Raw genomic sequence first — 17692 nt, 5'->3', positions numbered from 1 at the left:
TTAATATGCACATTGACAATATTTTATTTTAGTGTTTTATTTTAATTTGCTTATCTGTTTTAACATTTTTCGATTTTTATGTAAGTGGTAGGTTTTTCTACCATTGTTGTTTATGTTATATCAATACTATTGGTCTTGGGACAGAATTCTATCTGCCTTAGATGCTATCAGTATTTGTCACAATGCACGTTCGGGCATGCGTTGTGTCGGTGCTGATATATACTTTGTATAAAAATTGTTTTAAAGATATTTTTTCATTACATATACATAACTGTTCCCACCCCATACTTATTAGTATGGGTGTACTTAAATGCACAGCCCCTTTAGGATGTATGGTCAAGCGTATGTTTACATACGTCCTACTTGACACCGGAGATGATGTATTTTCATCACATCACTTCCTGTTGTCGGACACATCCTGGCCGGATGCGATGTACTTTCCGTTTACGTCACTTCCGATGTTCGACGCTCTCCGATTGGTTGTGACGTGTTTCCTCTTACGCCGCCTCTTGCGTCGGACGTGCGTGTAATACTGGTGCTTCCGGTACGCGGTGCGTTCCATCACCGCTAGACGGAGGCATCAGTGCTCTCTATATACGACACGCCCACTATGTTAGTACTTCCCTGTAGTGGGTGTGGCTTCGTCGGCATAAGTGGCTGGGTAGGATAATGATTGGATCCATACCCACGCCCCTTATGTGTTCAATCATGACCCGGAAATACTACTAACGGTATTACAGAGGGGAATAAATTACAACGTCTGGCTAATTTTTACGTTTGGTATATTTCTAAAGTTTGGGCCAACCTAGCTTTCATTTATTGGTTTATTTTATATATGTTTTGGCATGGTCTGTCTGCTGATACATGCTGTAACATTGTAATGAGGCGTGGAACGCACGCCGGGCGCCATCTTAAACCGGAAATGACACGCGGTGACACAGGCAGATGGAATTTTCGCCCAAATTGATTGTTTGCTATATAAGTGATGATGCTACAGTGTAGTGCTACCCCAGATGACGTCTGTAGAGGACGAAACGCGTCGGGACTACTGCTGTAGCACTGTTTTTATGGAATAAGCGCTTGATTTCTTTGGTTACATGTGAGTTCATTACTTTTTTATTAAATTTTTTCTTTTAAACGGATTTACACTATTGTGGCTCCTTATTTTCCTTTGTATGAGTTCAACATTTTGAGCTGGAGTGTACCGATGTGGATTTAACAACTAGTTGGGACAACTATATGAGGAGTCTGACTTGTTACTTCCCTGAAAATCTACACCTGCAAATCTCGCCTTCTAAGTTATAAGCTTGCATGATCCTTCGAATATATATTCGTTTGGATCCATACTATCCGGTAAGCCTTTACTTCTAAAGGTGACGGGAATATCACAGGGTGTCTGCATGCTAGCCTCATTTAAGAAGGTGGATGGTGACCCGTATTTCACGTTTGGACTGGATCAACTCTTTACATAGAGACTTTTAATTCATTTATATTTTTTTGGAAGTGTATTTTTTATTTCTATGTATTTTTTTAAGAATTTTCACACCTAAGGTGTTTGGGTTAAATTGTACGATGATGCACTAACTAGATTATTCATAACTTTGTTAAGCGCTACACTTTGGTTTGGTACATATCTGGAGCTTTTGAAGGAATTATATAGGGCATTTAAAGTTGCAGGAACAGATATGTAGTTAGACAGACATTGCGCTAGAAACTTCCAATTTCAAGGTCTTATCTCTACTCACCTTCTAAAAAAGTTGTGCAGGAAACAACAAGAGACAAAGAGGGCACAAAGGCCTAGTACATTAAACTTGAAAAAGAAACCATTTAAAGTGATACTAAAGTCTCATTTTTTTTTGTTTCAAAATAACAAACATGTTATACTTATCTGCTCTGTGCAGTGGTTTTGCATAAAGCAGCCCGGATCCTTCTCTTTTCGGGTCCCACTTTGGCACTCCTGGCCCCTCCCTCCTGTTGAGTGCCTGAAAGAGCCACTGCCTGCCCCGTCCCTCCTCTCTCCTCATTGGCTCACTGACTTTAATTGACAGCAGCAGGAGCTAATGGAGCTACGCTGCTGTCTCAGCCAATGAGGAGGGAGAATCTTGGACAGCAGAATCTCTTGTGGAACATCGCTGGATCGAAATGGGGCTCAGGTAAGTATTAGGGGGGCTGAGTGGGCTGCTGCACACAGAAGACTTTTTATCTTAATGCATAGAATGCATTTAAGATTAAAAAAACACGTTTGCCTTTATAACCACTTTAAATAAATCTGATCCAAAACCATTTCAAGCCAGTGACCAATAAGTCACAAGCCTATCCTTTGCATCAGCGATGCTAAATGTCCCACAATTATTGATACAGCTGTGGCCCCATCTGTTAGCGGAGAAAATATTTATTATTCATTTGTTTTGAAAATAAGAGCTGAGCACCACTGCTTTATATGTGAGGAAGGATGACTGGCAATCCTACCTACCACTGTCTTTGGAGATCTGTATTATGACTATTTAGGTTTCTGGTGGCCTTGTAACTAGCCAGAAATAAGGGGTATTGTAAAAAAATATATTATTTGTTCTCCATTCATAAAATGATTCATGTAGCAACATTTTTTTTATATTTAGTATACAAACACCATAATCTTACCGTAACACCAGGATATTGAGATACACTCGAAAAACACCAGAAACAGAAGACTCATTCCACTGGCCGAATAATAGTCAAAAAGTTTGAACACATAAATGCCACCCTAAAAAAAACAAAAACATATGTTATAAATATTACATTTTTCCTTTAATAGCATTTATAAAGGGCCAAATTATACTATTAGGAAGTGCAACCTTCTGAACATTAAAGCACAATGATTTGGTCTTCGGTGTCAAAGTGTCCGTACTAAGAACTGTCAGTATTTCCCCACAACCTGCATATTTGTTTTAGCCCTTTTACACGCGGTCGGACATTCTGACAACCAAATCCATTGGATTTTGTCCGACGGATTTTGTCCGACGGATTTTGTCCGACGGATTTTGTCCGAAACTGTTGCATACACACAGTCGGACAAAGTTGTCGGAAAATCCGATCATTTAGAATGTGATGACGTTATTTCATTATGATGGGACTACGTTCAGGCTAGTAGCCAATAGCATTGGTCTAGGAATTTGATCTGAGCATGCGTGGCACTTTGTCTGATCGGAATTCTCTACACATGATCGGACAAAGTCCGATCGGATCATGTTGTCGGAAAATTTTATAGCCCAGCTGGAAAACTTGGTCCGTCGGATACTCAGACGGAAACAGTCCGATGGAGCCCACACACTGTCGGATTATCCAACAACATGGTCCTATCGGACATTGTCCATCGGAATGTCCGACCGTGTGTACAAGGGCTAAAGCTTTCAGATTCCATTCTGCAATATTGATTTTTTTTTCTTTTAAAATGGATACTTCTTTGCATAAGGACATTGTGAAAAGGTCCTTCTATTATTCTAAAAGGGATGATGGCATGAAAAAAAATGTAATTCTGTAGACTGCCTGAGATTAAACATCTAAAATGTCATGTTTAACTATAGCCTCTATATTAGAATATGCAAAAATAATATGCTGATGATGCAGTAAGAAATATATAGTTTCACTGCAAGGGTTATGGTTCAGAAAGGAATTTGGCTTAGTGGCCCAGGTCATAGAATTGACAAGGTACATATTATGAAGCAATAGAAATGTGGGGCGCTGAACCACTTTTCTGAGAATTGATTTGAGGTAATGTGTTATGTGTATATGGTTTTCTGTAAAATATTTACTATTCATAAAACCTATTATATTCAATTTCAAGATTTCAAGAATTATAATTTTATTAGTTATTCTGTAAATTTACTCTTCATCTTCTGAACCTCCAAAACACATTGGTTACTTTACTCCACACAACATTAAAATAAAATTAATTCTGGACATTATGCATCTCGTACCAGCGATTTCCTCTAAGTACGATAAAGGGCATAAAATTACCTTATGACTTAGAGATTTATGCATGAAGCTGGCAAGTAAATCAAATTTTCTAGTTAATACACTTTATTGGCGGGGTTTGAGGAAATATAATAAACGGAAAGGACTAGATACTGTAGAAATTAGGTCTATGGGCCTTTTTTGGGGGGGGGGGGGGGGGGGGGTTACTATGAATTTATGTCCAGGACCCAAAAATGCTCCTCTGAATTAAAACTGCTAATGAATTATAATGTTCTTTACAGATGAATTGCCATTTGGATAAATATTAAGTGATGGAAAATCTCTCCAATAGAGAAACAGCCAAAACCAAATTTTTAGTACAGTGGAGAAGAGTTAAAATGTCTAATAATGTTTTTATTGTTGTCTGTGCTTTCTTGTTTTACCACATTTTTATTCCTTGTACAGTACATTATTACAGAAACAGGTAGTGAGAAGAACTGGACCACAGAGTAATGAAAGAATGTGGTCTGGTCTCATGAATCCCATTTTATTTTACATCATGTGGATGGATGCATGTGCATTGCTTACCTGGGGAAGAGATGACACCAGGATTCAGTGTGGGAAGAAAGCAGGCAGTGTGATACTTTGGGCAAAGTTCTGCTAGGAAACCTTGGGTCCTGCCATTTATGTGAATGTTAATTGACAGGTACCACCTACCTAAACATTGTTGGTGACGAAATACACCCCTTCATGGAAACAGTATTCCTTGATGGCAGTGGCCTCTCTCACCAGGATAATACTCCCTGCCACACTGCAAAAAAGTGGTTCACAACATGTTTGAGGTGTTAACTTGGCCTTTCTGTATTCTCCAGATATTAATCCATTGAGCATCTGTGGGATGTACTGAAAAAAACAAGTCCAGTCCATGGAGGCCACACAGTGCAACTTACAGGACTTAAAGGACCTGCTACAGAATCCTTGGTGCCAGATACCACAATATACCTTCAGAGGTCTAGTGGTGTCCATGCCCTAATGGGTCAGGGCTATTTTGGTAGAAAATGTAGCTGTTTTGGTGGCAAAAGGGGGACCTACTCAATATTAAGTGGGTGGTCATAAAATGATGGCTGACCAGTGTATATTTATTTAAACTGGATACTATGGTATCTCTGCATCACGTAGTGCAAAGAATATGTAAAAGTTCTTGCTGCTGCTACAGCCAGTAAATAACCAATGGCATTTCACAAAACTGGTTGTATACAGCGCAGCTCACATCAGTTTTAACATAGAAGAAGCAATGCAGCAAGTAAATGGAAATATCTTTTAGGATTAGATCCATGTACAGAACACCACAATATGAGGAATTAAAAGGCAGAGGTTACAAAACAAAATCCTAAGTTATTTTAATAGTAATCTTCAAGCATGATAAAACTGAATAGATGATTGTAACGGTAAACCATGCTATAAAGGACTAGTGCTGAGGAGTTCCAGTAGTAAAATCATATGTACAGTACATAAGTATGGGGACATTAGCATATTTACAAAGTAGGAAAAAGTGAATCAGAAGGAAGGAAGCATTGATAAAGTCGATTTTCAGGTTTATGTTTACGTACCTGAGTTATGTTTGACAACCCAACAAGATAAGAGACCACACAGACAACAGCTATAAATATTTCTCTTCGAGTACGCAGCAGCTTTGGAAATTCATCTACAAGAGCTGTTATGAATCCTTCAACAGTACAGAACTGCAAAAGAATGGTAAGTCATCAGCTATTTATCTGTCCTTAAATATAAATAACATCAGGCACTTTATTTAAAAAAAAAGTAACTACAATAGTAACATCCATTTGCAAAAACATCACTGAAATCATGTGAAGTCCAATGGTTTTCAAAGACCTCAACAGGGGTGGATGCTTTATCTCTATAGCCAGGATATTGAAACCTGTCGAAAAAGTCAAACCCAGTTCACAACCATAGAAAATGTGTGTTGAGCTGAAGTCTTGGTATTTTTCATAATAAAGTGTTTGTAGACCCTTACATATACCCAGTGAAGTGACTAGCCTCATGTGATACACACAGGTTGAAACAAATCCTCCTACATAAGTTATACCAGTTTATTTGTAGCCATCTCTTATCCACAGCCAAAGCATTTCTGATTGCCAGAAGGGAGGGGACAGAGATCTGATGTCACACACCAATCATCATATAGCAGAGGGCTGAAGGTAATCTGAGACCTGAGTAGAGGGAATGGATACTCCCCTCCTCTATACAGTCTCACAGAGAAAAATGCACTGAGACTGTGTACTGGAGCCCTCCCTCAGCAAAACTTTTCAGAAGTGACTCATGTAGATTGCAGGGGCAGTAGGCGATCAATGCTATAAAAATGCATTGATTACTGTAAAAATGTCACTGGCAGTGAAGGGGTTAACACTATGGGGCGATAAAGGAGTTAATTGTGTTCTCTAATGTGTGTTCTAACTGGGGGGGGGGGGACTGACTAGGGGAGATGACAGGTCCCTATTCACGCTCTGTATGAACAGATGATCTCTCACTTCTTCCCTCAGAGAACCTGGATCTCTGTGTTTACACACAGAGATCCTGGTTCTCGCCGTGCTATGAGTGATCGCAGGAGCCCAGCGGTCATCCAGACCGCTGGGCACTCGCATCCACTCCGGGGGCGAGCAGCACACATGCCCCCCCAGTGGCCACCTTAGGCACCAACATAACATAAGAGTGATTCGCCTGCCTGTGCCATTCTGCCGCAGTACAACTACGAAGGCTGGTCGGCAAGTAGTTAAGGTCATGCCTGCTAAGTCATTTGTAAATTTAACTTATAGGTATTTATTACTTCTCACATAGAGCACAGTACTTCCTCTGACAATGCCCTCACCTGCTTTTCTCTCCAGAAAGACAGTGTCAACTTTGTTTAGGCATCGTCCAAAATCAGCATCTGGATCGAGATGTCGATTCTGAGATGACATAATCATATGAATCCTGGTAGTTGTGCAATTCTGGTCTGTGCTCACAAATGTAGATCAGCCCCTACTGCAGCCTTTCACCTTGTGATTTTCTACAAAGTTACATTGTTGCAATCTGATCACAAAGGGAAGGAAGATGAGAATGATTCCTCCTTCCTGCAGCACACTGATGAAATCCTCTCAGTCTAAGCAAAGTCACTTTCTGGAGCCCAAGGATGGCTTAAATGATGATAGGTGGATCTTTTCTAAAATAATTATACTGTTACCACATACTATGACACGCCAAGAATGTATTTTTCCAGAATGTTACTGAAAGGAAGACTTTGCTATTTTTAGGTTCAAGGTATGCTTCATGCCTTGGTGGAAGGTTCTAGGGTTAAGTTCAAGTTAGAGTGAATCTGAAATTGAAACCACATTTTTTTTGGCAGACAACCCTCCTTTTCCCACCCAGCCAGCATTACAAAAAAACCTAAACAATGCTATACAATCCTCAAAACATAAACGGCAGTTGCCGATTTCACCCGGACTACGATGGCTTAATGCCGTGCTGTGATGCTGATATCTGTTGATAAGGCACTTCATCTCTGGATGGGTCTTTTATATTTTTTCCTGCCTATAATATATCGACAGGACTAACTACTTACCCTGACAGATACTTTTATTACAAAAGATTTTTTGAAGTCCAGCTTTCTTTGAGGTTATGTTACTGCGTACTTTCATGCTGAAAATCCTGTGCAATTGCTCAGGCTGCGTGGCACTTACTGTGCGTTATTAGCCTCTTATCCTTATGAAAATTGCTGCTCCTGAGGAAGCGTAATCCACATGCAACATGTGGATATACCCGGATCTAGATTTGGACACACAACTTTTTGGATATTTACATCAGGCAGTATTCTAAGAACCTGTCTGGTTCATTGTTATGAGTGTGGTTACATTAGTTATTATGTGATGTCATTCTTTATATGTACAGGGTATATTAATAATTAATTCTATTTTACATGTTATTGTAATAATTGTATCTCATTTTTTTTTTATATATATACATTTTTTAATAAAATTAGAAAATACTATTAATATTATTCTAGATCTTTTACTTGGGTGCCTACAAAGTCTATTCCGTGTAGTACTTCAATTTTCAATTAAGCTATTTTCGGGACGATGGCACTCTATTATTAGTACTTTCATAGTGTCACCCTATGTTAAAGTACTTTTTCAGAATTAAATTTCCTTCTGCTTTTTCAACCACTTTAAGTTTTAAATTTAAAGATTTAAGTTGGGGTTTAGGGGTAAAGCTCAAGAGTCTAGGGACCAATTTGACTGTTTGTTTTTCAGGGGTGAACAATTTTTGAGAATGGTCAATTCGTTTGTGATGAAACTGCAATATCCAATACAACCACACTAGTGTTTTAAAGCAAAAATATACTCTGTATTAGCTAAAACATTGGTTTTGAGACTTAGCCAAGTTATGATCTCATAGCCTTAGATACGGGCAGTCCCTAATGGCAGCAAACCAATGTGAAATTATGCATTACATAGAACCAGGACATATTAATGAAAGGCCCGCGCTACATAACATTGTCTATAGACAAGCATATCATTACTTATTCTACTTTCCTGAGTTTTCTTCTAAATAGTTAAACAGCACAGCCGTTGTAGAATAAATGCATACAAATAAGCATGGCAATTTTTGGTTCTTTTAATCTCACTCGATTCATCAGAATGAGATGTGGATGTGTTTGCATAAAAGACTCCATGTAAATATAACAGGAGGAAGCTTTGTTCTTAAATCAAGTGAACATTCTCCTTCCACAAGGCACATTGTAAAAAGGTGATTATAGAGTAGTGTAGCAAAGTGTTGACAGCAGATCAACATATATTTTCTATAAAATCCTCATCTGACTGTATGAAAGAGCAGAAAAAGAGCTACAAAAATTCACTCTAGAATTAAAAGAGGCAGGGGGTTGATTTACTAGAAGAGTGGAGAGTTACACCATTGAATAAGGTGAAGTTTACTTGAATCATCAAATCATGCGTAAAAAAAATCTGAATTCCATTCAAGTATGTATTCTTAGCTCAAAAACGTACCTTCTATTGCTCCCAGCCGCCTCCAAATGTACACACTTCTTTTTTTTTACTGATGTGATCTGAGTACCAGTAAGAGGGTGGCTATGTTTATTCTCCATAGTGCCACTATATGTAGGAATTTAGCCACCCTTTCTTGCTTGTTCCCAAGGTGGACAAAGCACTATGAACTATGGGAATTATATCGTGCATAGCAGAGTGCAACTAACATGCACTGCTCATTCCAACCAAATGGAAAGGAGGGAAAAAGGAGAGGCTCGGAAGCTCATAGAGGATGTTGGGGTAAACAGTTCAATTTCTGTATTTGCGGATTATACTAAGCTAAGCAAAGCAATAACTTCTCTGCAGGATGTGGAAACCTTGCCAAAGATCTGAACAAATTAATGGGGTGGGCAACTACATGGCAAATGAGGTTCAATGTAGAAAAATGTAAAATAATGCATTTGGGGGGCAAAAATATGAATGCACTCTATACACTAGGGGGAGAACCTCTGGGGGGAATCTAGGATGGAAAAGGACCTGGGGGTCCTAGTAGATGATAGGCTCAGTAATGGCATTCAATGCCAAGCTGCTGCTAACAAAGCAAGCAGAATATTGGCATGCATTAAAAAGGGGATTAACTCCAGAGATAAAGCAATAATTCTCCCACTCTATAAGACTCTGGTCCGGCCGCACCTGGAGTATGCTGTCCAGTTCTGGGCCCCAGTCCTCAGGAAGGATGTACTGGAAATGGAGCGAGTACAAAGAAGGGCAACAAAGATAATAAAGGGTCTGGAGGATATTAGTTATGAGGAAAGGTTGCGAGCACTGAACTTATTGTCTTTGGAGAAGAGACGCTTGAGAGGAATATGATTTTAATATACAAATACCATACTGGTGACCCCACAATAGGGATAAAACATTTTCGCAGAAGGGAGTTTAACAAGATTCATGGCCACTCAGTAAAATTAGAAGAAAAGAGGTTTGACCTTAAACTACGTAGAGGGTTCTTTACTGTAAGAGCGGCAAGGATGTGGAATTCCCTTCCACAGGCAGAGGTTTCAGCGGGGGGCATCTATAGTTTCAAGAAACTATTAGAAAAGCACCTGAATGACTGCAACATACAGGGATATACAATATACAAATACTGACATATAATCACACATAGGTTGGACTTGATGGTCTTTTTTCAACCTCACCTACTATGTAACTTTTTTTTACTGAGCTAAAATACAGAAAGCGCTGTGTATTCTTCAGTAAAAAAAAAACATAAACAAGCACCATGTATTCTTCAGTAAAAAAAATAAAATAGAAAATCTGCATTTTTGGCCAGTAATTTACACGTGCAATCCTGCACATTTGTGCTCAATCAACCATTAACATTATGTGAACGTGAGAATAAGTTGTGTGCATGCACAAAAATGCACGAAAATAGGTGCAAATACATAGAAAAAAAAAAGTCTGAAAAAGCAGATGCTCAAACAGGTGTATCGTGTGCAGGAGGTCTAAGAAATAATTTCATGAAAATTAAATTACAGAGCCATTAAGTAGTGGATGTGTATTGATTTGTTTTTGGATACAGAATATCGTTTAGTGCTTAGTTTAAGTGATACCCCAATCTATTTATATCTCACTCATACACATATATACTCAATACAATACAAAAACAATATATATATATATATATATATATATATGACCTTGAAGAGGTAGTAAAATCTATTCTACCGATTGTACCTACAGGCAAGCCTATAGTAAGGCTTACCTGTAGATACTGTAAATATCTCCTAAACTTCAGAGCCTATGCTGTAAATGGTGGCTCCCACGTGCATGCATGGGAGTGACGTCATTGCCCCCTCAGCTACACATGTAGCTGGAGGACATAAACCCGGACGGAAGACTGGGGGAAGAGGTTGGCCCTCTCAGCGCTGGAGGGCTTCATTCTAAGGTAAGTCTCTCATATTGTGCAAGAATGCAATGCTATCTGCTGCCATAACAATGGTATTTCTCTTCAAACAGCCACGGTATAATGATGGTGGGCAGTCCATAAGTGGTCAAAGAACAGCCATTTTTTTTTTATATAAAATACTTTTGTTTTTAACAATTTTTTTTTATATTCTCCGTGCACCAGTCTAATAAATGTCTCCTATACTTTCTTTTTCAATCACTTCCTGTCTACATGCATGGACTTCAAGTATAACTAAAGGCAAAACATTTTTTTTTGTTTTGGATAGAGTGAAGATGGATTAGAACACCTATCTGGTTTTTATTGCTGTCTGTGGCCCCCATTCTGAAGATTCACCCTCTCTATTTATTCTGTTTACCATTATCATTGAAAGTGAAAGTAAAAGAAAATTCCAACTTTTGTGTTGTCCCCAGAAGAGTAATAGAGGGAAAAATATTCCATTGGGGACACTAGATCTGGTGAGGCAGGGACCCCAGGGATTCTCCTAATTTGCAAGGATTTTTTCTCACTTCCTGTTTTGGCTATGGGACAGGAATTGAAGATAAATCCCCCAATGGGACACACAATAGCAAAAAAAAAGCCTGACAGGGTTTATAACACTCCCATACTCTATCCAAAATGAAAAAAAGGGTTTGCTTATAGTTCTAATTTTTGGCATTAGCTACCTATGGTTGCTCTGTGGCAACTCTACACCATGCCTGAGCAATATGTGCACGGCCACTTGCAGACTTCATCAGGGGAACCTGTGACAGGGTGGCAATGCAGTAGCATAAATTTAAGACAGTTGTCAGTCATCTTATAACAGAAACTGCCTCAACCAGCTGTTCCTCATAATAAACACATACACACACACACACAAAAAGATTTGATCACGATGGTTAGACTTTAATCTGTATGAATAAGATGAGCCTACCGATGAGTCGAATGAAAGTTAGTAAGAGTGATAGATCCTGTGTAGGCAACAGAAATACATATACGCTGTTAAGAACGAAGTATTGTAATTATTAAACACGCATAAAGACTTACGTTATAAGATTGTAAAGTTATTATGAAAACGGTAATTATTAACCCATTGCTTAGATGGTAGATCTAAGGTAGCAATGAATGCATAATCTAGACGTTGCATAGTCTATTAGGATTGTTTTTTTTCTGTAAATTTAATTTTAGTTGTTCGGCGGGCATGTATGTATGTGTATGTATGTATGCATAATTGCAAAACAATGATTCTAATAAAAAAAGTATCTGATTAAAAAAATAAAAAAACACACATTTTTATATAAGTATAACAATTTGGGAACTTTTAAGTGTAGGCCTTCACCCCTTGAAAATAAACCATACTTCACTTGCTGAACATTGTACAGCATTCTCTACTATTTATGACTTTACCACAATAACATCTTCCTTCTCTATTCATTTCAGTTCTGCCTTGACAATACCACTGGCATATTGCCTCTGGGTTATGTATGACTTTTCTATCATTGCTCATTCTTGTATCAGTTCAGAATAGTAACAGAGACATAAATGTATTTTTTGCACTGCTATTGAAGCCTAAGAGGTGCAGTGAACTGGAAGAAACATTCTAGAAAAAGAGAAAAAGCAACTAGCTCCACTTCACAAGAAGACATTCCACGCATGTTAAAGCTGAACTCTAGGCAAACAGCTAAATATACACATGAAGTACACGCATGAGAGCTGCTTTATCTGCCAAAAGATCTGTTTGACAGGTCGGGAGATCAAAGTTTATTCTTCTGCAGTCCAGTAACACTGATGCCTCATACACACGGTCGAACATTCTGACGTCAAAATCCGTCTGATTTTTTCAGACGGATTTTGGCCCAAACTTGTCTTGCATACATACGGTCGCTCAAAGTTGACGGAAAATCCAATCGTTCAGAACGAGGTGACATAGAACACGTACGACGGGACTATAGAGAGGGCAGTAGCCAATAGCTAATTTATTCTGAGCATGCGTGGCACTTTGTCTGTCGGAATTGTCTACACACGTTCGTATTTTGTTGTCGGAAAATTTTAGATCCTGCTCTCAAACTTTGTATGTCGGAAATTCTGACGGAAAAAGTCAGATGGAGCCCACACTCGATTGGATTTTCTGACGCTAAGATCCGATCGCACATTTTCTATCGGAAAGTCCGACCGTGTGTACAGGGAATTACAATTCTGGTCCTTGCTTAGCCTGTGAATGGACAGTAAAAGGAGAAGCAGTACACTGATGAGCTACATTCTCTGTCAGTCTGTGCTCCTTGCACTGCAGAACAAGTGTTGTTTACTTGTACTGCTTCTCTCTTCCCTAGTTCAAGCTCTGGCATTCAGCTGTGGGCAGAGACAGGTGCCCAGTCAAGCCCCACATCCGTGCCCAGTCAAGCCCCACATCCATCAGCCTATCAAACTCTATGAAAAATTGACAGTTGCTGAAGCCAGACAGACCTGGGTGGTGCACCTAATGATATGAACATTTAGGCAATATGCACCCAGGGACAAATGCCCACAACACAGATTTTCTGTATTACAGTCATTCATTCCTAGACGCAGGCACAGCCCTCTTTGGCAGCAGCAGAAGCTGTTAGGCTTTAACCGAGTTGACAGGCTGCCAGCAGTGGGGCTGGATGGGGCACCTATGCCTCCCTCCCCTAGCTAAATTCTACAGCTCCATCACAAGGGCTACATGCCCAGTGTTCCTGGGACCTAAGTGGTTGGCACCCAGCCACATTTAGGCACTTGCACTTTTAGCATTTTAAAAATGTAATGGTGTAATAATGAATACAACACAACCTTATTTGTTCGTTTTATATCTGCCTTAAATTTACCTTTGAATCTGCTAACATTTTAAACCAATTTGTGATTACAAAAATGTTATATTTATTAAAGAGCATGTTTTTGTGATGAATCAAAAACGGTTGTTTCAGAATCATGAACCAACCGCTCAGTGTCTGACAACCTGCTCTGCCAATCCCTACACTGGCTTCAGAACGCCCAGCAAATTAAACCCAAAATAATAACAACAACATATAATGCCATTCACAACTCTGCCCCGAGCTACATCACCAATCTTGTCTCCTCCCATGCTGGTCTCCAGATCTTCTCCAGAGCCTCTTCCATCCTCTGGAACTCTCTACCACAATTTTTCTGGCTATCGCCTACTATGGCTGCCTTAGGCGAGCCCTGAAAACTCATCTCTTCAGGGAAGCCCATCACACCTACAACTGAAGGTTTTTTTTATGTTCTAGCAGGTCATTCCCCACAGTTACAACCTTTTGTACCACCCCCCCCCCCTCCCCCCTCCATTAGCCTGTAAGCTCCTATGAGCAGGGCCCTCTTTACCCTGTTGTATTTTATTGTATTGATATTGTAACTGTACAGTCTCCCTTTTATATTGTAAAGTGCTGCATAAACTGTTGGTGCTATATAAATCCTGTATAATCATAAAAATAATAATGAAGGCTGCTAATGCTAACCTCTCCTTCAGAAAAAGCTAATTACTTTGGTACCATGTTGACTCACTGGTTTCACTGACCAAGACTGCATACAGCTGTTTCTGATTTTTTCCTATCAGCGCAAGCTGTGGAAACCATGGCTTCTATAATGTAGGTCTTGGGACCCGGTGAGCTGTATGCAGCTAGAAATAAATGGCTCTATAAGAGTATGCTATATACACTATACCCTAGTGGTTCTGAATGCACCTTTTTGGATTGGGGTGTAAAGAAATGCTTCACTTGGCTCTGCCCACAGTCCTAAAATGAAAAACAGTCCTCTTATTTTTAGGATATGTAATGACAAAAGACATGTTAATTCCTTCTCTTCTGAGCAGAACCTTTGAAATGTGGATAGCCTGAAAAACTACTATTTGTCCAGACAAGATCTAGGACATAGGACGTGTTCATGGCAAAAAAAAGTTGGTGCCTTGTAGCTCATCATATTTATCTTCTTGGCTTCATTTATCTTTTGGGTTAAGGCTACTATGGAGTTTTTGAACAATCATTGTATAATCCTAATTTCCCTTGTAAGCCTTTGTTCTTATGTACTGAACACATTATAATGTAAAAACAAGAGCAGAAAAAAAAAGATACATTTAGACACATTCTAAAATCTACCAAAGGCAACATGGGTAATCAGTACAATGATTAATACGAGATGTCATGTTTATCAGCTACTGGGCAAAATTAGAGTTCTTAAAAAAAACAATGTGATATAGGAAAAAAATCTATTGGTGTGTACACCATAAATTTCAACATTGCTAAGTGTGAATACCTAAATGAGTGACTTTTTACTCATGAGCCATTTATAATCGTGGCACTTCCAACAAGGTTTCACAATATTTACAGTGATAGATACGGAAGCCATCTTTACATAAATTACTTTTTCTCACTGATCTTCCCGTATCCTAAGGCATACAGTGACCCACATTCTTTGTATGACTTGACAACTACACAGCAAAAGGCCAGCCAGCATTTATGAAACAGCATGAAACAGAAAGATGCCAAGGATCTTTACATGCAAAGCAATGCATTGGGGCTAATTTACCAAGCAGTGTTGACTGTTCACTTAGTAAACTGAAACTGTTTTCACTATTAATACCTATCTGTATGAAATGGGAATTGGAAAAAAAAACAAATCTGTATTTTTCTACTCATTGAACACTCACTTAAACATGATTTCATCAAGGGACACAATCAGTTGAACCTGAGATTGCTGGATTATAGTGCTGCCCTTAATAGGTACTGCACACTGACCAGCCAAAAACCTCCCTCCCATGGTGCTTCATTAAAAAAAAAAAAAAAAACAGTATTAGGAGTGGATCATAAACACAGAGGGATGGAACCTGTGTCCTTTGATGAACTCCAGGAAAATTATTTAATGGTGAGTACAAAAATAGTATTTTCTTAATTCTTCATCAAGGGACACAAGGTCAGTTAAGTCTGAGATAACTGGAACATCCCAAAGCAGCCTAGCAGAGGAAAGGGGGGGGGGGGGGGGAGGCATTGCAAACAGCAAGGATAACAATCCACAAATAAAAAAAAGCAATGTCATAACCCAAAGAGCTGCCTACTGGACATTATACCTAAAGCTTACATCAGTAGATGCTTGCACATCCATCTGGCAAACTTATGCCGCGTACACACGACCAGACTTTTCAACATCCAAAGTCTGACAGAATGATTCCGGCAGACTATTCGATCGTGTGTGGGCTGCAGCGGACTTTTGATTTGCAAAAGTCTGACAGACTTTAGAAATGGAACATGTTTCAAATTTTTCCGCCAGAACTCCGCTGGACCCAGTTCCTACCGAGAAATCCGCTCGTGTGTGTGGTAGTCCGACGGACAAAAACCGATGCGAGGGCAGCTATTGGCTACTGGCTATGAACTTCCTTATTCTAGTCTGGTCGTACGTCATCACATTCGAATCCGTCAGACTTTGGTGTGATTGTGTGTGGCCAAGTCCGTTCATTCGGAAAGTCCGTCAGAACTCTGTCAGAACTCCGTCGAAAGTCTGTCGGACCTAAGTCTGGTTGTGTGTACGCGGCATTAGAGAATGTGTGTACAGAAGAGAAGGTGTCGGCCTTGCAAATCTGGGAGATTGGTGCTTGATACTGGAAAGCCCAGGAAGTACTCACTGTACTGGGCACCTTGGCTGAAAATTTTGAAACAGTGAAGAGCAGAAACTTTCAAACCTTTCCTTTTCGGGAACCATGGAAATAGTTTCTTGTATTGGGAACTCTGCCAGGGTAGCGTAGAGATCTGATAGTCTTTGCAGAGAGGTTGAAAGATTTGACAACATGAAGTGGACCAGAGTAGTGTTCTTCAGCTAAGAAGCACAGTAGCAAAATAATGGAGAGTGCCAAACCCAGTAAACATATAAAATTCTGGACAAACCTTCACCCTGATTGTGGGCATAGTCCAAATGGAGTCTTCAGGGATCAGGATCATGCCCTGGGCCACTAAAGCCCTCTGTGGCTAACAAACCAAGGTGCTAGGTGTCTATTGAGAGCAGCAGAGCCCAGTGCCCAACAGCAGCATACCAGGTTAACCCAGTAATCTTAGTCCTGCAAGGTTTGGGCATGACTTCTAAGTGACATCAAGGATCAGCCAATGGATAGCTTTAAACAGAGCCCCGCTCAGTAGCATTACAAAGATTATTGATTGTAGGAAAAATAGTCTTGATAAAAATAAAAACATTAAGTAAAAATGGGTGAATTTTTCTTCTAAAACAAAAGACATCAACCCTAAAACACTAGCAAAAAAACAAAGCATCATGGAAGTGGGAGAGGTTCAGTTTTGCTGCCTGATGTATTTTTTGGTTTTCCAGTGCCCAATTCCCCCTAAAAGTGACAGTATGACCCAACAGTCTGAGATTCAACTGATCATGCAAGCCTTGATGAACAATTAATGTGGTTTTAAACTCCGACAATATAAAGAAAAAAATTGGGTCCCCACGTGATTTAAGTCATAATGTGCTAGTATGCACAGCATAGTAGCATATTATGACAGACTTACCCTAAAATAAAGCCCTCCAGAAGTATGCTGTCATTGCTATCATCGCTTCCATCATTATTCAGTCTTCCTTCCAGGTTTGCGCTCTCCAGCCATTTAAATGGTGGCCGGGATACAATGACGTCCCTTCCATGTGCACGGGAGTCATGGTCATGCCAATGCACTCTCAATGGATGGCATATTCCAGTGTGTTGTCTACTCAAAGCACAGTGTGCATGCACAAGTGGTGTCACTGGTCTCTACAAAATGGGAAT

At 39.5% G+C, this 17692-nt stretch overlaps 1 protein-coding gene across 3 annotated transcripts in view; it reads right to left on the bottom strand.

Moving 5' to 3' along the window:
• The window catches only part of SLC6A1 (solute carrier family 6 member 1), a 280638-nt gene that overhangs the window by 33679 nt on the left and 229267 nt on the right, over positions 1-17692 (bottom strand). For all 3 annotated transcript variants that reach the window (XM_077452110.1, XM_077452109.1, XM_077452111.1), the window contains 2 exons: positions 5544-5675; positions 2641-2743 (listed from right to left, as the gene is read on the bottom strand). In XM_077452110.1, coding sequence (XP_077308236.1) covers positions 2641-2743; positions 5544-5675 — 235 coding nt within the window. The remainder of the gene's footprint in view (positions 1-2640; positions 2744-5543; positions 5676-17692) is intronic.

The sequence above is a fragment of the Lithobates pipiens genome, unplaced genomic scaffold (assembly GCF_037356315.1).
Source record: "Lithobates pipiens isolate NorthernLeopardFrog02 unplaced genomic scaffold, aLitPip1_a1.2 Scaffold_23, whole genome shotgun sequence".
Lineage (NCBI taxonomy): Eukaryota > Metazoa > Chordata > Amphibia > Anura > Ranidae > Lithobates > Lithobates pipiens.
The sequence above is the reverse complement of the archived record's forward strand: the minus strand, read 5'-3'. Positions and strand labels throughout refer to the sequence as shown.